General features: G+C 51.0%; 4 protein-coding genes across 16 annotated transcripts; 2 read left to right on the top strand and 2 right to left on the bottom strand.

The window, feature by feature from the left end:
• Window positions 1-280: 280 nt before the first annotated feature.
• Abhd14b (abhydrolase domain containing 14B) lies at window positions 281-5097 on the bottom strand. Of its 5 annotated transcripts, none has more exons than XR_015001874.2 (5): window positions 4747-5034; window positions 3190-3466; window positions 1766-2007; window positions 1160-1419; window positions 281-789 (listed from the first exon to the last, which is right to left on the bottom strand). XR_015001874.2 is itself a non-coding variant. In XM_085689677.1 (5 exons), exons 3-5 carry the CDS (start codon window positions 3398-3400, stop codon window positions 1240-1242), a joined length of 633 nt encoding a protein of 210 aa, XP_085545803.1. In that variant the 5' UTR covers window positions 3401-3417; window positions 4747-4786; window positions 5079-5097; the 3' UTR covers window positions 281-1239. The 5 variants fall into 5 exon arrangements, 4 of the variants coding, with proteins under 4 accessions (XP_085545803.1, XP_048273323.1, XP_048273322.1 ...); XM_085689677.1 differs by adding an exon at window positions 5079-5097 and having other exon boundaries at window positions 281-1419; window positions 3190-3417; window positions 4747-4786; XM_048417366.3 differs by having other exon boundaries at window positions 281-1419; window positions 3190-3417.
• Window positions 4557-15213, top strand: Abhd14a (abhydrolase domain containing 14A). 8 transcript variants are annotated; one of them, XM_087905514.1, is made up of 6 exons: window positions 4557-4695; window positions 8056-8256; window positions 10212-10425; window positions 10570-10685; window positions 14464-14699; window positions 14870-15213. In XM_087905514.1, the coding sequence occupies exons 3-6, from the start codon at window positions 10232-10234 to the stop codon at window positions 15050-15052; spliced, it is 729 nt and encodes a 242-aa protein (XP_087761640.1). In that variant the 5' UTR covers window positions 4557-4695; window positions 8056-8256; window positions 10212-10231; the 3' UTR covers window positions 15053-15213. The 8 variants fall into 8 exon arrangements, with proteins under 8 accessions (XP_087761640.1, XP_048273320.2, XP_087761639.1 ...); XM_087905513.1 differs by having other exon boundaries at window positions 4565-4695; window positions 8009-8256; XM_087905511.1 differs by lacking the exon at window positions 4557-4695 and adding an exon at window positions 5749-5897.
• A 1331-nt stretch (window positions 15214-16544) lies between these two features.
• On the top strand, window positions 16545-22112 carry Acy1 (aminoacylase 1). Of its 2 annotated transcripts, none has more exons than XM_048417353.3 (15): window positions 16545-16742; window positions 17128-17236; window positions 17860-17924; window positions 18020-18124; window positions 18605-18699; window positions 18986-19062; window positions 19150-19239; window positions 19328-19384; window positions 19958-20031; window positions 20113-20162; window positions 20300-20444; window positions 20528-20596; window positions 21527-21606; window positions 21709-21769; window positions 21856-22112. In XM_048417353.3, the coding sequence occupies exons 2-15, from the start codon at window positions 17143-17145 to the stop codon at window positions 22018-22020; spliced, it is 1227 nt and encodes a 408-aa protein (XP_048273310.1). In that variant the 5' UTR covers window positions 16545-16742; window positions 17128-17142; the 3' UTR covers window positions 22021-22112. The 2 variants fall into 2 exon arrangements, with proteins under 2 accessions (XP_048273310.1, XP_048273309.1); XM_048417352.3 differs by having other exon boundaries at window positions 16546-16742; window positions 17132-17236.
• Window positions 22113-23437: 1325 nt separating this feature from the next.
• Window positions 23438-25541, bottom strand: Rpl29 (ribosomal protein L29). The gene is made up of 4 exons (XM_087905509.1): window positions 25525-25541; window positions 25369-25413; window positions 24571-24635; window positions 23438-23898 (listed from the first exon to the last, which is right to left on the bottom strand). Exons 2-4 carry the CDS (start codon window positions 25403-25405, stop codon window positions 23554-23556), a joined length of 447 nt encoding a protein of 148 aa, XP_087761635.1. The 5' UTR covers window positions 25406-25413; window positions 25525-25541; the 3' UTR covers window positions 23438-23553.
• Window positions 25542-26005: the final 464 nt, after the last annotated feature.

The following is a 26005-nucleotide window of genomic DNA, read 5'->3' as shown; positions in this document are numbered from 1 at the left end:
TCCCCCATCTCAGAGCAGATATTCTCCCCCTTTCAGTAATCGGCTCATGTGGGCCCCACTGACCTCCACCTCCCCGCCTAAACTGAATCTCTTGGCACCTGGGTTTATGTGGGTGGGGAGGGGAATCCAATCTCCCTTTCCCTCCATCTGGCCTAGTGGACAAAGGGCAGGGGGACCATCTGGTCCCGCCAGAGTAGGGGGAGGAGCCCGCAGTGGCAGTCCCAAGGGGGAGGGGGGAGGAGCGGCCCGGGCTGAGACTGAGACAGACAGCAAAAGCATGTGAGGTCTAATAGCATCACTTTATTTCAGGGACCTATACAGTCGGTCTCCCCACCCCACCCCCAAACCTCATAGCAGGAAACAGGCTTGTCTAAGAAGATTCAGGCTTGATGACCTGGGGTGGTGTGCAGCCCCCAAAAGGAAAGGGGAAAGTAAAACGGGTATATTTGAAAGGCAGAGGGGTTCACCTCCCCTTCTGAGGAAGGAAGCAATTCTGGCCTGGGACCAGTTGCAACGTGTAGGTGAGAGAAATCTAGGGCTGGCCTCATCTTTAATCTGGCAAGTGAATCTTTTACAAAGACTGGCTCGTAAAGAGGTTCCCAGGGAACCTTCACAGGGAATTGCACATGTACTTGTGCAAGCCTGTGATGCAATGGTGGTGGTGGTGGTGCACGCTTTTAATCCCAGCACTTGGGAGGCAGAGGCAGATGGATCTCTCTGTGAGTTCAAGGCCAGCCTGGTCTACAGAGCAAGTTCCAGGTCAGCCAAGGCTACACAATAAAATCCTGTCTGGAAAAAACATAAAAAAAAAAAAAAAGGAATGTGGGTATCAGTCCAATCATGTGGATCCACGCGCTCCCAAGGGAAGGGTTCTATTTGGGTGTGGGATGAATCTAAACAAGCATTCATACATGTCTGTTAGGGAAGTTAAGGGAATGTCTGGCCCACAGAGCAGCTGAAGAAGGAGGTGGAGGGAATGTAAGCGTAAGTGGTGAGAGCCAAGCAAGGACGCCTGTAGGAGAAGCTCATGGATTACCCACAATCAGATTTCTCCCCTGAAACCGAGGCTCTTCCCACTTGATTTTACCTCCTTGATCCGATCTGCGGCTGCAAGAGAAAAGCTGAAGTGACAGGAACCCAGACAGATGTATAGACAGACCTGTGGCGGGTGAGCCGGGGAGAAGCCAGCGAGAGGTCCCAGAGCAGGCAGGCTGCCACCCCTATCAGCAGGGCTGAGTCTCACGCTAGTCCCTGCAGGAAATCCAGCAGCCCTGTGTGCCACGCATCAGGCTTGTCCAGGTAACAGGGATGCCCCGCACCCTCCATGACCAGCACTCTGTGGTTGGGCAGCTGCTTCAGGTGTTGAAAGCTGGAGGAACCCATGGGGTCTTGGTCTCCATATACAATCAGAGCTGGAGTCTGAGCGGAAGGAAAGGAAGAAAGAATCAAGGAGCTCGCCACACCAGCTCCAGCCTTTAAAGGTCAGCTTCAGCCCTCATCACCACTACAGTCTCTTCCTGCCCACCTGGAGACAAGCTGATCCAGGGGGTGGGGGACATAGTTTTATACAAGATTTTCCCCAGTACACAGTTTTATACAAGATTTGGCATAGTAATCTAACTAGTCAAACAAAAGGAGTTAGGTGGTCAGATCTCACCAGAATCAACCCCGTTGGTTACCCAGCCTCCAGTTGAGGAAGGCCTGGGGATGGACCCCACCTTGCTCCTAACATACCATCTCAACTTTACACACACGCAAAAGATACCTTAACACTGGCATAGTCAGCAGCGCTGATTTTGTCTGTGCAGATGGGAGCCACTGGGACATAACCCCGGAGCTGGGACCCAGGGGCCACGAGGAAGGGCAGGGCATACATTCCACTTAAGGATGGACTGATCACAACTGGGGGTCCCAGCTCCAAGGCATCCACCACAGCTGCTAGGAAGCTGCCAGGGGCCAATTCCCCGACAGGGGCAGGGGCTGCTGCTTCCTTGGAATGACCAAGACCTGCAGGGATTCAGGTGTAGGAGAGACAAGGGCAATGCATGAGAAGGATCCTTTCTTCCAGCATAGGCTCCTTGGTCGATCTCTGTGTACCCAGGTTTGTGTAACACCAGTGGGCTGCATTCACTCATACCCATAGCCTACTGTATTTTATCTGTAGCAAGAATGGGACATTTCTTTCCATGTTTGCGTTCATACTAACAGTGTCCTGGAAAGAGTCAAGCTCTGGAGTCTATCAGGGCTAGCTCTGTCCCAGGTCTCCATTTACTATAAAGATGACCATAGGTCAGGTCTCTCGGCCCTCCTCAGCTGTCCAGTTTCCCCTCTCTGTTGCAAAGGGATTAGGAACGTTCCTGCCATTTAAACTTGTGAAAATTAATTGACTGTTTGGAAGGCACCTAGCCCTCCTGGAGGATCGAACCCAAGATGAATGCTTCTATACTGGGACCTGCCAGTCAGTCCCCACCTTTAATAACATTAGCTATAGACCTTTACCCTGCAGCTCAGCCCAACCCTCTGTTGGAAGCAAGCCTGGCCAGGCTGGAGATCTGCCCTTGAAACCTGAAACCACATCAGCCAGTAGCCCTAACCCGTGAGGGGATTAGATCCTGCAGATAGCTATGCCTCACTAGACATTAAGATGGGTGGGGCCTCCTGATCCAGGTTGTGACGGACAATCTGGAAGCTATTCCTGCCTTCTGCAGTGCCCAAGGACTCTGCTTGCATATAAGTGACCAGGTTCTTAGCCATCCATCAGGCCCTGCCTCGCTTCCCAAGGCTCTGGAAGACTTAATGACAGTGCTTCCATCAGCCTGTGAATATGGCTCTGCCAAGGGACTTCCCAATCAACCGAGCACCCGTTACTAGCCCTCAAGTATTAGCCGATACATTCACCCAGAGAACCTCATCCTGTGCTCACTAGGGATAGTCACCAGCAGGAGTGTGGTATCTATCACTACAGATGAGGGAAGTGAAGCCCAGAAACACCAAGACACAGGTTCAATAACAGTGAGAAGCACCTGGGCAGTGTATCGACCCTACTAAAGCAAGACTAGACAAAGGTTCAAAGGTCCATGCACTGTGTGCCTAACTGTCAAGTTCAGGGCCCTGCCTAGCTAAATCCTTCCATTTCTCCATCCTTAAGTTTTTCCCAGCCCTGGCCCAGGAGCCCACCCCCAGAAGTACCTGGTAAGTCAATGGCCACAGCCCTGTAGCCAGCCTCAGCCAGCCTACGCAGAGTACCCAGGTTCTGCCAGGTCTCAGAGGAGAAGCGGATGCCATGCAACAGCAGCACAGAGAAGCGAGCAACCTGCCCACTGCCAGGCCGAGCCTCTCTGAAGAAGAGGCCCTGGCCTTGCACCTGGATGGTGCCCTCATGCTGATCCACACTGGCCATGCTCGATGGTGATGTGCCTGCAGTTCAAAGCCAGGCTGATGAGCAGTGGGTGAAAGAGCACCCTGCCTGGGGACAGTGGGGGGGGGCAGTTAGGTGACCACCAGGTCTCTAGAATCTGAATTAAGGTCAGGAAGCAGCTATTATTTCTGCCTCTCCCACTCCGTTATGTGATATTGGGCTTCAATTGACTGAACAATGGCAGAATTAGGAATGTCACTTAAGAATTTAAGAAAAGCTGTCAGACAAGGGTGGCACATGCCTTTAATCCCAGCACCTGGGAAACAAAGGCAGCGAATCTCTGGGAGTTCCAGGACAGGTAGGGCTACACAGTGAAACCCTTGTCTCAACCCCCACCCTAATAATAATAAATAAATAAATAGCCAGGTGGTGGTGACACACGCCTTTAATCCCAGCAGAGGCAAGTGGATCTCTGTGAGTTCAAGGCCAGCAGAGTTAGCTTCCAGGACAGCTAGGGCTGTTACACAGAGAAGCCCTGTCTCAAAAAACAAAATACAAAAAAGAAAAACAAAAAAACAAAAAACTATGTGAGCTGGGTAGTGGTGGCTCAACCCTTTAGTCCCAGCACTCAGGAGCAGAGACAGGCAAATCTCAAAGCCACCCTGGTCTATAGTGAGTTCCAGGATAGGCAGGGCTACACAGAGAAACCATGTCTCAGAGAAAAGAAAGAGAGAAAGGAAGAAAGAAAGAAAGAAAGAAAGAAAGAAAGAAAGAAAGAAAGAAAGAAGAAAAAAAGAAAAAGAAAAACTATGCATCTGGGTGGGTCGCACCAGCAGTTGAGATATCTGCTGGTAGGAAGAACTGGTATATGGGACTATTCAATACTAGTTCATAGACAATGGATAGGATTAAATGAAGCTATACATTAAAAAAAAAAAACTTGATACATGCCTGGCACATAGTAAGTGCTCAGTCGAGGTTAAATACTATCTTGATTAGCATCATCCAGCCTAGCACTATCGTAGAGTGGGTGAGCTGGCAGTAAATACAGGTAGAAGTGAGACCAAGTTTGTTTGGGATGAAGGCCCATTTTCCAGAGACAGAAACACATGCACCAGTCGGCAAAGACTTTGGAAGTTTCTGACTGCCAGGGACGCGGGGTTCTCAGCGCGCTGGCCGCTGGAGCCCAACCGGTAGACGCTGCAGTCACCCGCGGTCTGTCTGTCCACAGTACCCCACAATTTCGGATCCCTGGGTCTGTCTGAAGGAAGCACGGGAAGGAGGAGCAGCCCAGAGAGAGGTGTCCTGGAGAGCCGAGATAAGAAGACTTGGGGCAGGTGGGTTCTGAGTGAAGACGCAAAGAAAGAGTCGAGAGTGCAGGGTGGTACCTGGAAATTTTCGTGGTCTTCGGCAGGAGAATGGCGAGCGCTGTTGGCGGGTGGGGAGAGAAGTAGGAGAGGGGCCGGGCAGGAGGTGGAGACAGACCTGATGGCTCCGGGCGCCCTCTTTTGGTCACAAACTACCACTAGACTCGTCTGTACCTTAACCCTTGGTTCTTCTCCCACCTAACCTGTTTCCACGTCCCCACCCCCATGTGCCCCAAGAGCCAGGCTGAAGGTCTTGAAATTCTCAGCTATCTGCCCCACACGGAAGTGGCCTGCCATGAGGGGGAAAGCTATTTCTGGTATCCCTGTTGTCCGCCCCCCTAAACCGCCCTCACCCCGAGTCAGGACAATCCAGGACGAGCTGTGCACCTGTCATGAAGCTGACATCCTACATATCAGCGTGTAAGGCTCTGCCAAAGTTCAGCCAGGTGGCAGGGGAGTCTTTTCCGAGCCTGTAGAATGATTAATGCTATTCTGGTTAATGTCAGCCTTGGCAAAGTATCAACAAATAGTGAACCTTTTGCACCCTTCATGGCGTCCCTGCCCCGAGGCTTGGTTGTAACACAGAAGCCTGAACCTGGGGCAGACCAGATGTTGATCACAGTAATTGGTGTCCTGAGCAGACCGGGAGCTCAGAGGCCCCACTAAAGCTCTGACCCGGCAGGGGAATGGGGCGAGTAAAGAAAATGTTTAGGCAGAAGTCTGGAGCTGCCGCATGACAATAACATCATCTGGCATTTACACTAGGAGACCCCGATGCCAGGAGGCCTCGGTGTTCCGAGTGACCTGTCCTTATGACATCCCCGTGCAGTTGGTCCTTTCCTAAACTTCATTTTGCAAACAAAACAATTTTAAAAAATGAAGAACCGGGTGAGTCTCCATAGACTCTCAAACCTCAAGCCCTTCCTTAACAATTCCTAAAATCTGGGCCGGGAGAGGCGGGCCTCGGGGCCTTGGGGCACCGCCCCAAGTCTTCCTTTGGTAACCAGGCAAGGCCTTCAGCTGCGTACTGCGCAAGCGCTCAGGGGTAGTCCGACTCTGACCGGCTGATTACCAAGGCGGAGGCAGTGCCATACTCGCCAGGCCGTTTGACTGTTGGCTCCGCCTCGGCCGGGCCCCGCCTCGTCACCGTCACCGTCACTCCTGTTAGTTCGGTGAGTGTCTCCCGGGAAGGCGGCCCGCTTGTTGTCCGGGGATCGCCGTCCTTGTCCCCACCGCTTGGGGCAGAGTCCATTGGAAGACTCAAGCGCTGGGCAACACATGTGCAGGGTTCCTGCGCTGTGCGCGCGCGAGTGTCTGCGTGTGTTTCTCTTCTCTTTTGCCGAGGGTTGGGTGGGGTGGATGGGGTGCGGGTGTTCACTGGTCTGCCTCCTTGCTTGTATGCTTTTTTTTTTTTTTTTTTTTTTTTGTATTTCTCTCTGCATCTGACTGTGTGTATTTCTGAAGGTTTATGTGTGTCCCTCTGCTGGTGCGTTTCTTCCCATACCTGCCCCCTCTCCCTCCAGATCCTTGCCAGGTAGCTAGCTTGTCCTTCCCTGGGTCTTTGGGAACATGGAGGAGGTCAGAGAACTTGCTAGAGTCTGTTCATCTTTCAGCGTGTGAGTTCCAGGGATTGTCAGGCTTGGCAGCAAGTGCCTTTACCTACTGAGTCCCTTATTTATTTTAGTTCATGGTCTCACTACATTGCCCAAGTAGGTCTTGACCATCCAGTACTCCTGAGTTTGGGTGCTTGTTTCTGTCTTTGTTGTATCGTTGTTGCTGGTTTTTTTTTTTGTTTGTTTTGTTTTGGGTTTTTGTTTGTTCTTTGTTTGTGACAGGGTCTTGCTCTAAAGCCCTAGCTTTCAAATTTGCCTGAATCCATCTCCTTGAGTGCTGCACTCTGAGCCTGGGACTGTGTGTTTATGTGTGGTTTAAAGATTGGGTGTGATTTTGTTTAACACTACGAGGAGGGTATGCATGTGGTGTTGTGGGTGTTTGGTTTTGTTTGTTTGTTTGTTTGCTTTGAGACAGTTTTGCCAAATAGTCCAGTTGCCCTCAACCTATAGTCCTTCTGTCTCAGTCTCTCCAACTTCTGTGCCTATGTATGGGTTGTTTTGTTTTGTTTTGTTTTGTTTTGTTTTTCTTTTTTGAAAGGGTGTCTCTCTATGTAACCCTAGCTGATCTGGAACTCCCTATGTAGACAAGGCTGGCCTCAAACTCACAGAGATCCTTCTGCCTCGTCTCCTGAGTGCTGGGATTAAAGCCATAGGTCACCATTCCTGTCTTTTATATGGTTTTGAAATACATGTGTTGGTCTCTCTGCCTTCCTGCTAACTGGCTGTTGCGTGACAAAACTTTTCCTGGGGAGAAGACATACTTGTCTACTCACCCCAGATAGGGAGCCATGACAGATTCACTGAGCCAATGACTTTTACTGGGGTTACTTAACAGAAATATGGATAAGGGGTTATTTACAGGAAGCCTACCCTAACACGGGTGACAGTTCACAAAAACAGGGAAACATTTGGAACACCCTGCAGACCTCTCAACAGGTGTCTTTTCTGAGTGACTCAGTTGAACTCTTCCTGCCTGTTCACCTGAACTCTTCAGAGTCTTCTTCCCAGCTTAGCATTGTTTGGTCTGAGAAAGAATCCCACCCTTTCTTGTCTACTTGAGTAGGGAGGGGCCTAATGAATCTGGTCAGTTTCAGGGAGTTGTTTTTTTTTTTTTTTCAGGGAGTTCTTTAAGCTAATTTTTGGTTGTTTACCTCCCTGTTTGAGGAGCTCCACTGCAGTTTTGAGCTCTGAGGGGACCGTTAACAACAATTGCATGTGATTGTGTGGATGTTACTGTATGTACATTCGGGGAATAGCTTCCTTTATTAAAATGTATTATGTATTCAGTGTTCTGCCTGCATGTACTCCTGCACACCAGGAGAGGGCACCAGATCTCATTATAGATGTTTGTGAGCCACCGTGTGGCAGCTGGGAATTGAACTCATGACCTCTTGAAGAACAGTCAGTGCTCTTAACCTCTGAGCCATCTCTCCAGCTCCCAGGGGATAGCTTCTTGAAGTTTGCAGAGGCAAGACTCTTGTGTTTGTGTGAGTGTGTAAATATCTGTGTGACACGATAGAGGTATTCTAGTATCCATGGCAAGCAGTTTACTCATTCCTCCCTTCCCCCACCTGTGGAGCAATCTGCATCAGAACCCCTACATTGTCTAGTCTTGGGCGGCCTGGGTTGCCATGGCAATGAATAAAACCCCACCCCTTCACCCTGAAAAGAAGCACAGGTTTGCCCCTGGTGGACCACTAAGAGAGGTCCTTCACAGATGCTCCACCTCATGGGAACCTGAGCTAAAGCTACTTTGGAGGCAGACATCCTTGGCTGCTCCAGGTTAGGAAGAAGAGCGTGCTCTTTCTCCGCCTGGCTTCTGACTTCCATCAGCACTGGAGGATCTGCTGCCCCCACACTGCCTGACTTCCGAGCTAGAGAGTGAGATCTTCAGAAGAGTTCTACAGAGTCAGCAAAGGTGAGTGTGGCCCAGTGCAGGCCACAGCTCCTAGGCCTACCACAAACTGGGTTTACACTCAGTAAATATGCAGCCAGAGCCAGGGGGTGGTGGTACACACCTTTAGTGACCTCACTTGGGAGGAAGATGCAGGTGGATCTCTCTCTTTTTTTAATAACAATATTTAAGTTGCTTTTTTTTAAAGATTTATTTATTTATTATATATACAGTGTTCTGTCTGTCTCCTTGCTGGCCAGAAGAGGGCACCAGATCTCATTACAGATGGCTGTGAGCCACCATGTGGTTGCTGGGAATTGAACTCAGGACCTCTGGAAGAGCAGTCAGTGCTCTTAACCGCTGAGCCAACTCTCCAGCCCCATAGGTGGATCTCTTAAGTTCGAGACCAGCCAGGTCTACAGAGTGAGTTCCAGGACAGCCAGGGCTAAAAGAAACCCTGTCCCGGGAAGAAAAAAAAAAAAAAAAAAGAAATCAGTTCAGAGTCCCAGAAACAAGACAAGCATGTTCATCTTAGGTCCGATAAATGACGACAGGGACATCCCATCCCCACCTGCTGAGGTGTAGTGTATTTATGTAAACCACACAAGAAGCTTGGGCAGGTACCAGGACGAGCTTATCCCAAGTTACCAAAATCAACTAGTGACAGAGGGGAATTCTCAAACAAGACCACCTGCCTGCCCTGCTTGAGACCCCCTACGGGCTAACAATAATGGCGAATCAATCCCACACCAGTTATGTTTTAAAGGGGTATTTATTTTGGGGGGTAAAACTTACATACACCATAAACCGTCAGGAAGGGAGCCTAGTCGCTGGAGCAGGAGCCGGGAGTAGGAGCCGGAACCAAGAGGCCAAGCCGAGGCTTGCCGCTCTTCTTTTAAAGAGAAATATATCACGCCCCAGTGGGCTGGTATTTCAGCGGCTATTGTTGCGCTCCCGCAACACTGTGGGCTCCTGCTTCAGCGACTATTGGCTGAAGCAGCGGAAGGTACTCCCGCAGCAAGGTGCCATACTGGAGGAGTTCATGAAGCAGATCATTTGGCAGAGGTGGGGTAGAAGCTGGTCCTTTTCTAGGCCAGCTACACTCTTAGCCCCCAGTGTCTCAGACCATAGCATTATCCCCAACTTTCTCTGTGAACTGGCCCAAAATGTCTGGTGTGACCCTGAACTATCCCCTCCTATTGTGCAAGGCATTCTGTTTTTTTTAGCAGTTTTCTAGTCATTGTAGAAAAGAGAACCATTTCCGGACATGAGCTCAGTGGTCTCTCTGTGCTCGTTGGCTTTCAGCAGCCTCTACTCCATCCACCACTGTGTCTACAGTTCATCCATCTCCTGCCAGTGCTGTGTTTTCTTCCAGAACACCTAGGGCCTGCTATTTTGGAAACTGGCCCCAGGTCCCAGGTCTCTTCTGCTGTGGTGAGAATTTCACCTGTGAGCCTAGATTTCTTCGTGCCAGAGAACTGTAGTCATATCTGCTCCCTGTGTTTTCTTGGGGCCTCTGGATGCTGAGTGTAGAAAATCAAACACAAAGGCCACAGCCAGAAGAGCTGGTGTAGTTCCCGCAGCGATGATGGTGGCCATTAAACATGCCTGTGCCAAAGTCAGGCAGTGGTGATGACTTTGATTAAAGGTGGGACCTTTAATCCCAGCACTTGGGAGGCAAAGGCAGGCGGATCTCTGTGAGTTCAAGACCAGCCTGGTCTACAAGAACAAGTTCCAGGACAGGCTCCGAAGCTACAGAGAAACCCTGTCTCAAAAAACAATAAAAACAAAAAACAAAATCAAACAAACAAACCATGCTTGTGCCGGAGGGCCGTCTCATGCACTTCTCCGCAGAGTGGAGTGTCCCAAGCCTTTGCCCTGGCCTTAGTAGTAGCTGGGTATAAGATATTCTTCCAGATCAAGAAGGGGAGGAGGGCTAAAGGTCTTCCTCAGCCTGTCTCTTCCCTTTTCTCCTCTAGGCTGTGTGATACAGACCTTCATGAGCCGGTACCAGGCAGCCCTGCTGGGTATAGGCCTGCTGCTTATGCTTCTCCTGTATGTGGGGCTGCCTGGCCCCCCTGAAAAGACTTCCCAGCTCTGGAGAGGCCCCAATGTCACAGTCCTGGCTGGTCTCACCCGAGGCAACTCTCAAATCTTTTACCGGGAGGCGCTGCCAATCCAGCAGGCACACAGGTAAATGAGTACCCTAGGGTTTAATGGAGGGACCCCAGCCCAACCCGTGGGGCTCAGGAACCTGGAGGGCAGTGAAAGATGCCTGGGAAGAAAGGATGGTGTCTGCCCAGGTCCCACGCCTTGTCTTCCCCCATATGTCTGCAGGGTGGAAGTCGTGTTTCTCCATGGAAAGGCATTTAATTCCCACATATGGGAGCAGCTGGGCACGCTGCAGCTGCTGTCCAAGAGGGGCTACCGGGCTGTGGCCATTGACCTTCCAGGTGAGTAGCCTCACATCCAAGTTTAGAGAAAGCAGGCTACAGCAGGAACAAAGGTGCAGTCACCAGAAGGGAGCATTGGACAGATAGCAAAGCCCTAAGGTAAAGCAGGGGTGTGTGGGCCCCCATGTCTGGACAAACAAGTCGGAGGTCGCAAGAAGCCACCACAATAAGAGCCTGCTTTTATTCCCTGCCTTGAAAACTGCAGTGTGCGTTATTGTATGTCACAGAGGAAACAGAAAGATGATTTGTTCATAAGCAACCTCTGGGAGGATTTTTGTGCTTTTTGTGATTATGTAACTTTCGTGGCTTGGGGGGAGGCACACCTGCAGAAGTGAATAGATAACTCCTGAGAGAGAGTTGCTTCTCTTCTTCCACCCTGTGGGATCCAGGGCTGTCAGGCCTGGCAGCAAGCCCCTTCACCCACTCACTGCGACCTCACCACACTCTTCGTTTTGAACTGTACCCAAGGACTATGCTATACTCTGGGTTTATTGCTGTTTCCAGTACCGTGGATTGAACCCAGGGCCTCGAGAATACTAGGCAGGCGCTCAACCACTAAGCTACACCTCCAGCCCCAGGCTATCATTCTTCTAACGAAAAATGAAAGTGGGGGTGGGGGTAGGAAGTGGCCCAGGGACGAGAGATGGCTCAGCAGTTGAGCATGAGCTGTTCTTGCCTCTGTTCCCTAATACCCAATCCAGGCAGCTCACAACAACCTGTAGCTCCAGCTCCGGGGGATGCAGTGCCCTCTTTTGGACTCTGAGGGAACTTGAACTCATGTGTGCAAACCTACATGCAGAGAGAGATACACATATAAATTAAAAATAAAATCAATATTATTTTGTTTGTTTTTTGGAACAGAGTTTCTCTATGTAACAGTCCTGGCTGTCTTGGAACTTGCTTTGTAACCAGGCTGACCTTGAACTCACAGAGATTCTCATTCCTCTGTCTCCTGAATGCTGGGATTAAAGGCCCTTGCCCAGCTAACTCAATATTTTTTTAAAAAAAAAAACATAAAGTCCTGCCAGGTATGGTGGCACATGACTTTAATCCCAGGACTCAGGGGGCAGAGCCAGGCTGATCTCTGAGTTTGAGGCCAGACTGGTCTACAAAGCTAGTTCCAGGATAGTCAGGGCTGTTGTAAACCCTGTCTCAAAAAAAACCACATGAAGACAAATAAAAAGTGAAGTCCTAGAAGCCAGTAACACTTCTCTCCCCTCTCTGAATGACTGAGAGGGACAGCCCCACTTTCATGCATTTCAGGAGGCTGCAGCAGGAGACTCCCAGATTCAAGGCCTGCCTAGACTACAGAGCGAGTTCAGGGGTAACCTGGCATTTTAGGAGAGACCCTTTCTCAAAATAAAAAGTAAAAAAGGCTTGGAAATATAATTCAATGGTAGAGTCCTTGCTCTGGGCTCATCCCACCTAGAGGGAAAGGCAGATAGACAGACAGACACACACCATGACACAGAAAGAGACTTACAACATGCAGATTGGATGTGGGGGTTGGGAGCATGAGCATCCTGCCTATTTAATGAATATATTTACACCTGTTGGACCCTGGAGTCCAATTACTGAGGAGGAGTCACCCAAGAGACCATTCTCACACCGCAGTTGATATAAAAGCATCAGGATTTTTATTAATTCTATCGTGACAGGGTCTTTCAGCATTCAAGAAGCCAGAAAGACCCCAAATAGCTGGTACAGGCTACTTTTAAAGCAAAAAGCCACAGAAACAAGGGGAGAGTCTGGGGGGTTGTTCCTTAACTATTATGATTGGCTTTTTCAAAGGGCTATTACCAATAATTGGCTGGAGAGCGGTTGCCACATCAGGTGAGGTAAGAGGAAACATCTGAGGGTCACTTTGCCCCCTTCCCAGGGACTGGGTCAAAACATCAGGAACTGAGTCAACACCTAAGGGTTATCTTGCCCCCATTCTAATAACTGAGTTCTATTTGGAGAACATTCACAAGGACTCAGGGAGATGGAAAATCCCTAACATTCCAGTACATGCATGTGAAGTTGTTAGGTCTCTGGTTCCCAGTAGAGGGGGAGCACTAATGCTGAGAGGCCTCAGCTTAAAGTTCTACATACCTTTATTTTCTTGGCTACACCATGACTTTGTGGGGCAAGCCAGGTCCTGCAACCCTCCTCTGCTGTTAATGCTTCAGTGTGGGCCATGGGAGGCATGGACAGACTTGTATTCTCATTCCTTAGCTGGTGTCACCTGAAATACCCAAATATCTAACTGAAGCCTCTTTGGACATGTTTCTTTAAGTATAGGCAAGCTGGGCATGGTGGTGCATTCCTCCAGCTCTCGGGAATCAGGGGCAGGTGAATCTCTAAGTTTAAGGCCAGTCTGGTTGGTCTACAGAGTAAGTTCTAGGATATCCAAAGCTACACAGAGAAACCCTATCTCGCTGGACAGTGGGGGAGCACGCCTTTAATCCCAGCACTTGGGAGACAGAGGCAGGCTGATCTCTGTGAGTTTGAGGCCAACCTGGTCTACAAGAGCTAGTTCCAGGACAGGCTCCAAAGCTACGGAAAAAAAAAAAAAACCCTATCTCAAAAAACAAACAAACAAAAGAAACATTTAAGAGCAATAGTTTCTCTAAAGTTGCTATCAAGAACAATTGAAGGATACACTTTGAAGCTTTTTGACAAATACTATGTTACCTTTCAGAAAGGCTGTATAGATTTCTCCTTCTGTCAGTCATGTCGGTGTCCATTCTTTTTTTTTTTAAATATTTATTTATTTATTATGTATACAATATTCTCTCTGTGTGTATGCCTACAGGCCAGAAGAGGGCACCAGACCCCATTACAGATGGTTGTGAGCCACCATGTGGTTGCTGGGAATTGAACTCAGGACCTTTGGAAGAGCAGGCAATGCTCTTAACCTCTGAGCCATCTCTCCAGCCCTCGGTGTCCATTCTTTACCCCTTCCTGACACTGGTTGTCATTAGCTTAAAAATTTAGCCAATATAAAGACTGAAAGATGTTTCTCCACTTATTTATTTATTATTTTTATTTATTTATTTATTTATGTATGTATTTATTTATTTATTATGTAGACAGCATTCCTTCCATGTATGACCACACGCCAGAAGAGAATGCCAGATCTCATAGATGGCTGTGAGCCACCATGTGGTTGCTGGGAATTGAACTCAGGACCTCTGGAAGAGCAGTCAGTGCTCTTAACCACTGAGCCATCTCTCCAGCCCAATGTTTTTCCTTTTAGTTGGTTGGTTGATATTGTGTGTATTTGTGTGTGTGCACACGTGTGTGTGTGCACACACAGGACAAAGTGCATGTGTGGAGGTCGGAGGACACTGTATGGGAGTCAGTTTCCTCCTTTCACCACATGGGTTCCAGGGATCAGATACAAGTCATCCAGGGTTGTGCAGCGTGTGCTTTTGCCCACTGAGCCATCTCACCTGCTGGAAAACTGAATTTCTAATGGGCCGATTTTAGTATGAAAACTTGCTTCTGAAAATGGCTGGGGTAGAATGTGCTATGTGCCACCGGTCCTCATCTCTTTCCCCCACTGTGATGGGCAGAAAGTTCTGAACAATTCCTGCCTCAGCAGTTTTCAACCTGTGGGTCAGGATCCCTTTGGGGATTGAATGACCCTTTCACAGGGGTCACATATCAGATATCCTGCAAATCAGATACTTACATTGTGGTTCAAGACAGAAGCAAAATTACAGTAAACAAGTAGAAACAAAAATCAACCCCGTCCTAGCTCCTCTCAGGCAGTAACTGCTGCTGTTCCCAGGTTTTGGGAACTCAGCGCCTTCAACGGAGGTGAACACAGAGGCAGGGCGAGCGGAGCTGCTGAAGCAGGTACTGCGGGATCTAGAGGTGCAGAATGCTGTATTGGTGAGCCCCTCACTGAGCGGCAGCTATGCCCTGCCCTTCTTGATGCGAAGACACCACCAGCTACGTGGATTTGTGCCCATCGCGCCTACCTCCACACGGAATTACACACAGGACCAATTCTGGGCTGTGAAGGTACTTAGACAGGGAACTGCAAAGATGCTGGCACCCTCTCCCTGGCTTGTATCACGTGGGGGATGGTCCTAGAGGGGCGGCCCCTGCAGGTGGACAGAGGAGGTAGTGTGGGGGCAAGGCTGGATCCTCACCGAAACCCAGAGCCAACAACTTCCGAACTTGCCCTGCAGACCCCAACTCTTATCCTGTACGGGGAACTGGACCACACCTTGGCGCAGGAGTCACTGCAGCAGCTCCACCACCTGCCCAACCACTCTATGGTGAAGCTGCACAACGCCGGCCATGCCTGCTACCTCCACAATCCGGAAGCCTTCCACCTCGCCCTTCTTGCATTCCTTGACCGTTTGCCTTGAACAGACTCAACTTCCCAGAACTAACCTTGAAGGGTCTAGACCCTCTCTCCCCTCTCCCAAGGAGGCTGGCCCTGAGTGGGATTGAGGACAGAGGATTAAGCCCAGCCAGGACTTTTGATTTAATTTCACAGGCACAATAAAGAAAAGCCCTTTTGTCTGGTTTGGAGAGTGACATTGTGTTTCCTGGGGAAGTTGAGGGTGGGAGGCAAGTCTGGGCCTGCTCTGGATGGATCGGGAGACTGGAGGCGATGCTCCTGTGAGTCTAAGCGAGAGTGCATTACTTCCTTCTCTGCCTCAGTTTTCTCCTCTGTGAAATGGGCATGGTGACAGTATCAGGGGAAATGATGGTGGGGTTGGATTACCTGGTAACATAGGATTAAGGGTGCTTAAAGGCAGATGTTCCTGTGTCTGCAGTTCCACGGGGATTGCTTCGGGAATACAAATGACTTCCCAACTGCGTGAGAGCAGTGCAGAGAAGGTGGAGCTAGGATGTGGTTTAAGAATTAAAACAGTGTTGTTGAACCACCAAACCCGATTGCTTCCTTGTTAGGGTTGAGCAGCCAGAGACTTCAACCCCAAGTGGATGGGATGGCCCCTCTTTGATCCTGCCTGCTCCCTTGGTCCCAGGGTTGAAGTCTTCTGCTCCTCCCCACTCCCCAAGCTGGCTCGGCTTCTGGAACAGAGGGCAGAACACGCTGGGAGTACAAAGAGCAGCTAGGTGCACAAGTGGGCAGCTACAGTTACAAACAGCTTGCTGGTGGCCACAGGAACAGTCATGCCTCTGTTTCTCTCTCTGCTGGAGGCGGAAGAGCTGAGGGTTCGGTGTGGGGTCAGCCAAGGTGCTCTTTCCCAATCTCCCATACTGGCAGGTGTCATGATTGTACCTGATGCACACGATTGCACATGATGCGGGCATCCCTACCACCTCAGACTCATAACGTCACACGTATGGTTATATCACCGTAATACTTAACAGCCACACATTCTCCCACCCAGACATTTATCTTTCATTTATGGCGCCTTGCCCAGATGCCCACTCTGCCTGGCCAGGGTTAGAACCCCCTGAGCACACTGCATCCTGGAACTCACGGGGTGGGGAAAGCAGATGAAAAAAAAAAAAAAAACCCTCACTACACAAGGAGTGAGGTAATCTGGGAAGGCCTCCCTGAGAAGTGGAGGCAAGAAAAGGGCAGAAAGAAGACAGAGGGGACAGGGTAGATTTTGCAGCCCGACACCTAGAGAGCAGACGAATACCCAGAGCCGCTGCGGCGACTTTTAGGGCCAGGCCCCGCCCTCTTTTCTTGTCCTATCCGGTGGCTGCAGCGGGAGGAGGGTCCCTTGGGGGCGGGACGACCCTAAGCTTGCGGTCCAAGCTCCAGGGCGGGGCGTGGGGAGGGCGGAGCTGGCCGCAGTGAGGAGGACCCAGGGGGTGGATCCCGGATCCAAGCTTCCAGTTACCCGGTGCAGGCCCCACGCAGAGCCAGGCTGAGACAACGGCGCCGACTCCGCCACGGGAACTGGGACGGCCCCTACAGTCTCCGGTCTCCGCCCCTCCACTCCGCCCTGGCCACGTGGTGGGCGTACCCGGGCGGTTTTGAGATTGCGACCTCGGTGGACCCTGAGTCCTGGCCACAGTTCCGAGAGGGCCCTGAGAGAGGAGAGCACCGGACGGAAACCTGGAGAGAGCAAGGTTGGGAAACCTTAGGGAGGGGTTGAGGTGGGGCTCCGTGGCATAAAATCCCGGCCTTTGGGAGGAATATTTTGAGGAGGGTGTAGGGAATCAATGAATGTCTCATTCAGACCAAGTTCTCCTACTTCCTGAGCTGTCTCTGAACCTCTCTGAGCCTCAGCTTTCTCTTTTGTCAAGTGGGCACTAAAAGCACAAACTTACTTCCTTAGCACTCTTTTGGGGATTAAACGAGGAAACGTTTAGAAAGTAGCTAGCACAGCACAGAATGGAGGAGTCAAGCCGAGGTGGGAGCAGCACTGGAAAGGCCAGAGTGCGGGTGCAGCCCACAGGGCCCAGCTGCTACCGGCGGGAGAGGGGAGTAATTAGATACTTGACTTTGCCCAAGCCAGCACGCGACGCCATGACCACCAAGGGTCCCGAGTCCGAGCACCCCTCCGTGACGCTCTTCCGCCAGTACCTGCGCATCCGAACTGTGCAGCCCAATCCCGACTATGGTGAGAATGCAGGGTCTTAAGGCCTGTGACGTGGCCTCAAGGGCTGGGAGGGTGCTGTACACTGTTTTCGACACCTGTCACCCAATGGCACCCCACTCTGCGTTTCTGATGCCTCGTTTTCTGTAGCCATCCCTATATCGACTGACCAAAGCAACCGGTCCCACTGTGCACCATCCTTTCCCCGTGCTGTGCAGCTCACATGTTTACTCCTGGCAGCTAGTTAAAGAATGGCTTCCTCTACCTCCTCAAGGGCCAGAGTGGAGTGGGAAGACTTGGGCAACCACAAAGAGACACCTCATTCCCAGTCTACTAAAGCTGAACAAAAGGCACAGCCCTTAGGGAATCCGGCTTGGTGGCTGGGAATCTTGTGCATGGATCCAAATCCTGTTGTAAAATTTACGATTTGCAAGCCAAGAGACTTTGGGTGAGTCTCTTCACCTCTGACGCAGCTGTCTTTAAGAAAGATAGTATCTGACCTTCACAGAGGATCACTTAAGGGCCAAGAACATTGTGTCCCTTGGGTACACGGATACAGGTGTCTTTGGGGATAAGGAATTGTGTTGGTACATCTCTGGGCTGGTGGGTACCAGCAAAAGCAGAGCCAAGGCTCTCTGTTTCCCCAGGGGCTGCCATTGCCTTCCTTGAGGAGAGAGCCCACCAGCTGGGCCTGAGCTGTCAGAAAGTAGAGGTGAGCCTGGGATCCTGAGCAGGGTGGGAATGTGGGCTTGGGGATACCTTGTCACCTGGTGCTGACTGCCTGCCTCCTGACCTCACTCTTTACAGGTGGTTCCTGGCTATGTGATCACTGTGTTGACCTGGCCGGGCACCAACCCTACACTTCCCTCCATCTTGCTAAACTCCCATACAGATGTGGTACCTGTCTTTAAGGTATGTATAGATGGGCGTGGGCAGGCCTAGAGGACAGGCATAGTGTAGAGTTCAGGGTGTCCCCCGGGAACCCATGGTGCTGATTCCACCACTTTTGTCATTTTTGTCATTTTGGTTTTTGGTTTTGTTCCCCCACCCCCACCCCTGAAACAGAATCTCACTATGTAGCTCTGACTGTCCTGGAACTTGTTATGTAGGCCAGGCTGGCCTCAAACTCACAGAGATCCACTTGCCTCTGCCTTCCTGAGTGCTGGGATTAAAGGCATGCACCACCACCGCCCAGCAGTCACCACTAATTCTTAACCTTCGTATGGCATGGCTCTATACATGCAGCCTTTGTCCAGGAAGGGATCTCGGGAGGGGGTGAAGGCCGGAAACTGATGGGGGCTGGAAATCAACAAGCTGTTTTCTTTAGCCCTCTTCTGATCCTCTCACCATTTTAATTCAATGGCGGGCCCTTCTTCCCACCTTTGCCTCCAGGAACATTGGCATCATGACCCCTTTGAAGCCTTCAAGGATTCCGAGGGCTACATCTATGCCAGGGGCGCCCAGGATATGAAAAGTGTCAGCATCCAGTGAGTATCCTCCATTCCCAGTCCCCTGCTGGGCTCAGCAAGAAAACAGAGATGTGATTGAAAAGCCCCCAAGCCAAACAAGTATCATCTTGACTTTCTATATAAAGCAGAAATTACTACCATGACCATATATGGATGGGGAAACAGGCTCAGAAAGGGGCAGGGAGTTTTCTGGAGTCCCTGAAATACATGGCAGGGAAGTGTCGAGGGCACAAGACTCTACCCTGCACACCGCTGGTGCTGCGCTACCCCGCACACCGTTAGCACTTAGGCTCTGCTCCCTTAGGTACCTGGAGGCTGTGAGAAGACTGAAGAGTGAGGGCCACCGCTTCCCTAGAACCATCCACCTGACCTTTGTGCCCGGTAGGAGTGGCTTGGGGAGGGCATCTATGAGGAGGGGCAGGAAAGTGTGTTGCGAGGCATCTCATATCACATCCCTGACATTTACAGACGAGGAGGTTGGAGGTCACAAAGGGATGGAACTGTTCGTGAAGCGGCCTGAGTTCCAGGCTCTGCGGGCAGGCTTTGCCCTGGATGAGGGTGAGCAGGTTGGCCAGCCTCCTAGGTGTAGGGAGGCTGCAAGGGGAAGCTGAGTCACTCCACTCTGTGTACCTGCTCTTTCCCTCAGGCCTGGCCAACCCCACCGATGCCTTCACTGTCTTTTATAGTGAACGGAGCCCTTGGTGTGAGTATGGACTTGGGTTGGGGAATCACTTTCTACTGCCTCCTTTGCTAAAGCCATTCCCTAGGTCAGCTGGCCAAGGCATTTAAGCCCACTGTGCCCACCCTTTTCTTTTTCGGGGGGGGGGCGGGGAGTGGCTTTAGAGACAGGGTTTCTCTGTAGCTTTGGAGCCTATCCTGGAACTCGCTCTATAGACCAGGCTGACTGGCGTCGAACTCAGAGATCTGCCTGCGTCTGCATGTGCCACCACTGCCCGACACACTACCCTTTCCTAACACTACGCAGCTCCACGTGGTTACTTCTGGTAGCTCGTTAAGAAATGACTTCACCTCACCCCTCAAGGGCCACTTCTAACCAAGTGGCAACTCAGAAAGTGCTAGGGCTTTAGAAATTGATGACTTTTCCCTCCCAGCTCTTTCCTTCCTGGGTTCTAAGGGTTGTAAGCCCTTGGCTGTTGCCAGGGCCAGGTTCCTGTACTATGCCATGGGCTCAGAGTTCAGAATGTAGAAAAGACCTGGGCCCACTGTAGGATTCACTGTGTCTCCAGCTTTCTCATGAAACCTCTGTTTCTCCCAGGGATCCGGGTTACTAGCACTGGGAAGCCGGGCCATGCCTCACGCTTCATTGAGGATACAGCAGCAGAGAAGTTGGTGTGTGGCCCATGGGGAGTCTGGGCATTCGGGAGGCTCTGTCCCAGGGCCATTCTCACGTCTCACCTCATCCTCTCCTAGCATAAGGTTATAAGCTCCATCTTGGCATTCCGGGAGAAGGAAAAGCAGAGGTAAGGCAGCCTAGGAAGGGGGTGGGGTGTGGGGGTGGCTCTGGAAGGCTGTGCAAGACAGGAGGGAGATTTGTGCAACCTTCTATTGTCTGCTGCACCTGCCCTCTGCCTCCCCCCTCCCTCCTGCACCGATGCAGGCTGCGGGCGAACCCTCGCCTGAAGGAAGGGGCCGTGACCTCTGTGAATCTGACTAAGCTGGAAGGTGGTGTGGCCTATAATGTGGTCCCTGCTGCCATGAGTGCCAGCTTTGACTTCCGAGTGGCACCAGATGTGGACATGAAGGTGCCGCCTCCACTCAGGTTTGAGGGAGAGAGCCTGGGTTCTCAGTCCTGTCCTAGAGGCTCAGCTCATATCCCTTCCTTCAGGCCTTCGAGAAGCAGCTGCAGAGCTGGTGCCAGGAAGCGGGCGAGGGGGTCACCTTTGAGTTTGCTCAGGTATTGACTTGGGACTTATGATGAGGGAGCATCAGGGCCACTAGAGACTCGCCTTACCAAAGATGATAACATAGGAGTGTGTGCCTGGTGCATCTCTATACACCTGGCTATCCCCTCGGCTGTAAGAGATGTTTCCTTTATTTACCCAGAGTAGCTGTAGAGACCATTGTGGATGATGAGGGTCTTGCCTCATGTTCCCTACAGCATGAAAGGCGGGGGAGCATAAATGTTTGTGTACTTTGAATTATTTGTAATGTAGTTCAGTTGGCAGAGTGCGTGTCTAGCATGCTTGAAGCCTCATAAAGCAGGAAAGTGACATATGCTTATGATCCCAGCACTCAGAGGTAATGTGGGAGGAGTAAGTCCTGCTGCTTTGGTCACATAGTGAGTTCAAGGCCAGCAAGGGCTGCCTAAGACCCTGTCTTAGAATACAAAACAAAGGCAAGGCGTGGTGGCTCACACTCTTAATTCTGGCAATTGGGAGACCGGAGGTAGAAGGATCTCTGTGAGTTTGAGACCAGTCTGGTCTATACAGTGTCCTTTCAGAACAGGCACGGCTATGTAGAGAAACCCTGTCTTGAAAAAAAGAAAGGAAGGAAAGAGGAAGAGAGGGAGGAAGAAAGGAAGGAAGAAAAAAAATACTCTGATGAGCTTATATGATTATGCACGCATGTGGTTCAGGAAAGTGGGACCTTGTGTTCAGAGGACATGTATTCTGCCAGTCTGAGGGCTAGGGCACCTGAGCAACAAGCCTGTGAGCTAGGATATGAAGGATTGTGTGAAATAGATGGATTGGAAGAGGACCTGGGCTACACTGGCCACCTGGAAGCCTGTTAGATGGGTGGGTGTGCCCTGTACCAAGCACAGGATTCTATGGGTAGTGGAGCCTAAAGTCCTGGTCCTTACCCTGTCATCCCTTTCCTTCCCCAGAAATTTACAGAGCCCAGAATGACACACACTGATGATTCTGATCCCTGGTGGGCAGCTTTTAGCGGAGCCTGCAAGGAAATGTGAGCACTGACCAGCCTTCTCCCCATGACCCAGATCCCCAGAACCTCGCCTTCTGCCTTTCCCCCGCCTTCCTCCCCTTTTACCAGACTCTTCCCCTGCAGGAACCTTACCCTGGAGCCAGAGATCTTTCCTGCTGCCACTGATAGCCGTTATATCCGAGCGGTGAGCTACTCCCTCACAGGGCATGCCAGGCAGTGGACTGGTCTGAAGGCTGCCTTCCTCCTGACAGCACCTTATCACCCCTGCAGGTGGGGATCCCAGCGCTGGGCTTTTCGCCCATGAACCTCACACCCGTGCTGCTCCATGACCATAACGAACGACTGCACGAGGCTGTGTTTCTCCGTGGGGTTGACATATATACACGCCTGATCTCTGCACTTGCTAGTGTGCCTGCCTTGCCTGGTGAAAGCTGAGCCCCATGCCTCCCAACCCTTGCAACTTCCAGCCCAGCCACTGCCAAGGATCGGTTGCCCTGCCCAGTAATAAAGTCGGTGTTGGATGGGAAGTTCTTATACTGTGGACAGTCATGGAGTAGAAATTTGTGTTGTTCTGGAGTCTTGTTGCTTTCTCAGCTCCATTTCACAGATGGGAAAGTTGAGCCTTTGAGCCCTTTCTTAACTGCTTTCTTAACATATCCTCTTGGTATGGCACACAGCCACATCTGGGCCCAGCTGGAGGCCCAGTTCTCTGAACCAGCACACTTCAGACCTCCAAGGTCAAGGTACTGTTCCCATCACAAGTGAGGGGGCGGAGGGACAGGAGAGGTGATACAGGGATTTTCCTGAAATCACCAGGTTTTCCTCAAACAGGTTGGGCAGCCCTAAGTTTTATCCAGGAATGAACACTCATCTAAATTCCATGACTACAGATAGGGGAGATGGAGTTTATGTACCTACTTGTATAGAAAACCCAAACCCTGGCTTGTAACCTACCTGGTGTTTTGGGTAATGACCCCAGCTCATAGTAAGGGGCAAGCCCTCTGTACTGCTTACACGTTGAACCCTGCCAGTCTTTGCACTAAGGTTCAAACAAGACATTCTGCACCGGAGCTGTGGCTCTGCAGTCAGAGCACTGTCCCCTAGGCTTTCTCACAACAGCAAGGCTGCCTCCTGCCCTCCCTAGCCATGGGATCAATTTCCATTAATTGTACTCAGGAAAGGACCCACTCTGTCCTGCAGGAAAGCCTCACTGGTTGCTCTGAGTAAGACCCTACTGAAGCTGGCAGTTAGATTTGCCCCTGCACCCTGGGAGGTTAAACCAGAACTGTCAAGGCCAGGGCCACCTACTCTAAATTGGTTCAGCCCAAGCCTGATCATCCTGAGTTGATTCCAGTTGTCCTCTAGCCTACATTCCAACATGAGTGCCATGGCACCCAATACACCTTACACAAAGAAATGTAAAGAGAAGGGTTAGTGTTAGCCTGGGACTTGCCACCAAGCTGGTTTGATTTCCCCAGGACCCATGTGACCCCCAGCCAGAAGACTAGGGCTATGGTATCAGATGTAAGGTGGTGTCATCACCCGTCTTCCCAGAACCAGCACAAGCCAGTAGAGGCTAGCCAGGCACCCATGACAGCTCTATGCCAGAGCATGCTTTCCCTACCCAAACAAGGCGTCTAAGGTTTCTTCCGTCCCCTCAGCTTATGGAGCAGTCTAGATGCCTTGGATCTCTGAATTACCAACCATTCCATTTACTAATCCCCTCTCTTGTAGTCCAGGCTGTTTTCTGACTCCAGTCCATAACCCCCGTTTCATCCAAATCTGCAATCTTCCTCTACTCCAGCAAGGGTAGCAATTCTGCCCTAGTCCCATGACAACAGACACAGGTTAATAGATCTTGCCTCAAGTTTATTTGTAAAAACAGCATAAGGTCCTGATCATCTGCAAATACTGTGTAGATATTCACACCAGTCCATCTGTCTTCACATTGGCAGACTGAGACCTTTTTTATGGGGCCTTCACAGGGGCCTGGGCACCTTTGGGAGCCTGAGCTGCAGCTGAGGCCTCTGCCTTGGCTTGAACCTTGGGTTTTGTTTTTTGGAGCCTACGACCCCTGGCCATATAGCTTCTAATCCGCTTCCCAAGCTTGGGGTGAGCAATCAATGCGAGCCGGGTGAGTTTGCGGGTGGGGCCCTTTGGCACCTTGGGCTTCACCACCTTGGGCTTCACCAGGGCCTTGATGGCCTCTGCTCGGGCACTCATGGCCTTTGCATTATTCGCCTGCATCTTCTTCAGGCCTTTCTTGTTGTGCTTCTTGGCAAAGCGCATGTTCCTCAGGAACTTGGGGTCGACCTGGAACACAGAAAAGACACATGTGGTAACATATCCAGTCCCCAGTCATCTTGCGGAGCCCCTATCCACAAGAGTAAGTGACACTGAAAGCATATCAAGTTAACCTTGACCATGAGAGGGTTGGAGAGCATCAAAGTCTATGAAGAATCTAGCTACATGGTTTCTGAAATCCCCTAGGTCACCCTCCCCACCTCAGTGGAGGGAGTCAATTAAATATCAAGACCATGAGATTCACTTAAGAGCAAGACCTCAGACAAAGAGCAGACCAGATGCAGGCTCTGCTAACCCCCAGGACCCATGTGCACTCAGCGGAGTGGCCCACAGTCTAGTACTAGGCAGGATCAAGTGCAAAGAACCAGCCAGGGCACAAGAGACAAACCACAAGGTACCCAGTCCACAAAATCCCTCCCTCCCTTGAAGGCTTCTGCTGAGCAAGGCAAGTTCTTTTTTTCTGGGGAGCAAGTTACACCAGGGTAGGGAAGGTCAAGGAAAGCTATGTCAGGATTCTGGCAAGGGAGAGAAAGGATCAAAAGGTACTGGAAAACATTAAGCCAAAGGCCACTTAAGAGCAGAAAGAGGGTGAACCCAAGAAAAGAAAAAACAAACTACAACAGGCCCTAGACTGTGGACCCGGAGTCAAGGGATATTTCATGATCCAGCAAATACACTCACCCCCTTGAGAGATTCGTATCTTTGTGACCGCGGTTTCTTGATGCCATTTCTGTGCCATTTCCGGGCTGTAGGGTGATAAATATCCACAGATCAAAAAAGGAGGTACCATCTACTAAGACCACCTAACAATGGTTCTCAACCTGTGGGTCGCGACCCTTGTTTACGATTCCTAACAGTAGCAAAATTAGTTATGAAGTAGCAACGAAAATAATTTTATGACACACTAACTGTATTAAAGGGTCGTAGGATTAGAAAGGTTGAGAATCACCGACCTCACGTCACAGCAGGCATCGTCCTTTTGAGTTTTGGGAAAACACTAGGGACCAAGTGCAAAGCATCTTTTGTGACAGGGTTTCTCTGCAGCTTTGGAGCCTATTCTGGAACTAGCTCTTTGTAGATCAGGCTGGCCTTGAACTCAGAGATCTGCCTCCCTCTGCACTGTTGACATCTTAAACGGGTTTCTGGCTCCCCAAATTTGTAATCTAAAAACTGGCTAATTTGTAATCTCAAAACTGGCTAACAAGGGCTAGGCGGTGGTGGCGCACGCCTTTAATCCCAACACTCTGAAGGCAGAGGCAGGCGGATCTCTGTGAGTTCGAGGCCAGCCTGGTCTACAGAGCTAGTTCCAGGACAGGTTCCAAAACTACACAGAAACCCGGTCTCGAAAACCAAACAAAAACCGACTCGCTAACACCCTACCGGCTTCAGGCTCACCGGAAGGGAATCACATCCTCCCTTTCGCTGTGTAGACCAACATTTGCTATGGTACAGGCACCGGCTGGAGCCCAAGGAACTTACACTGGTTGTGTGTGGTGTGGTTCTTGGACTTGGCCATGGCTGGACCTGCAGGAGAGACTAAGATGAGGGCTGGGGCTACTCAGACCCGGCCACCTGTCACCTTGAGCTGCTGAAACATGGAGAAACCAGACTAGGGCTGCAGCAGACGCTTCTCACCGACATTCACCGGCCTCGCATCAGTCACCGAACGCGACTCTGCCTCTCAAACGCGGGCAAAGAGGTCCGGAAGTGAACTTTGCCGGCCCCCGTGGCGGCTTTCCCTACTATCTATTCCCTGAGGACGACCGAACGCCACTCCCGCCCCGCAGCTTCTATGCCCCACAGCCCCGCAGCGGGCCGCCCTGTCCTTCCCGCGCCCTGCCGCCCACGAGTCACGGATGGCATCGGATGCCGATCGGCCAACACTCACGGTAACCGGCGGCTCCCGAAACGCCTGCGACCGGAAGAGAAAGAGAAAGGCCGCGGTGCAGCACGGGAAATAGGGCCGACACCGCCGGAAGAACAGACGGAAAAGCTTCCCTTAGTGCTGGTGGGGTAGAAAGGTTCCGCGACCGGAAAGGAAGGGCTCAATCGTAGATCCTGCACACTTTGAGCCTGGCCCCGCCCTCTTAGCGTCACGGATTTCTCTCTCCTCCTC

The sequence above is a fragment of the Myodes glareolus genome, chromosome 4 (assembly GCF_982192425.1).
Source record: "Myodes glareolus chromosome 4, mMyoGla1.1, whole genome shotgun sequence".
NCBI classification, from domain to species: domain Eukaryota; kingdom Metazoa; phylum Chordata; class Mammalia; order Rodentia; family Cricetidae; genus Myodes; species Myodes glareolus.
The sequence above is the reverse complement of the archived record's forward strand: the minus strand, read 5'-3'. Positions and strand labels throughout refer to the sequence as shown.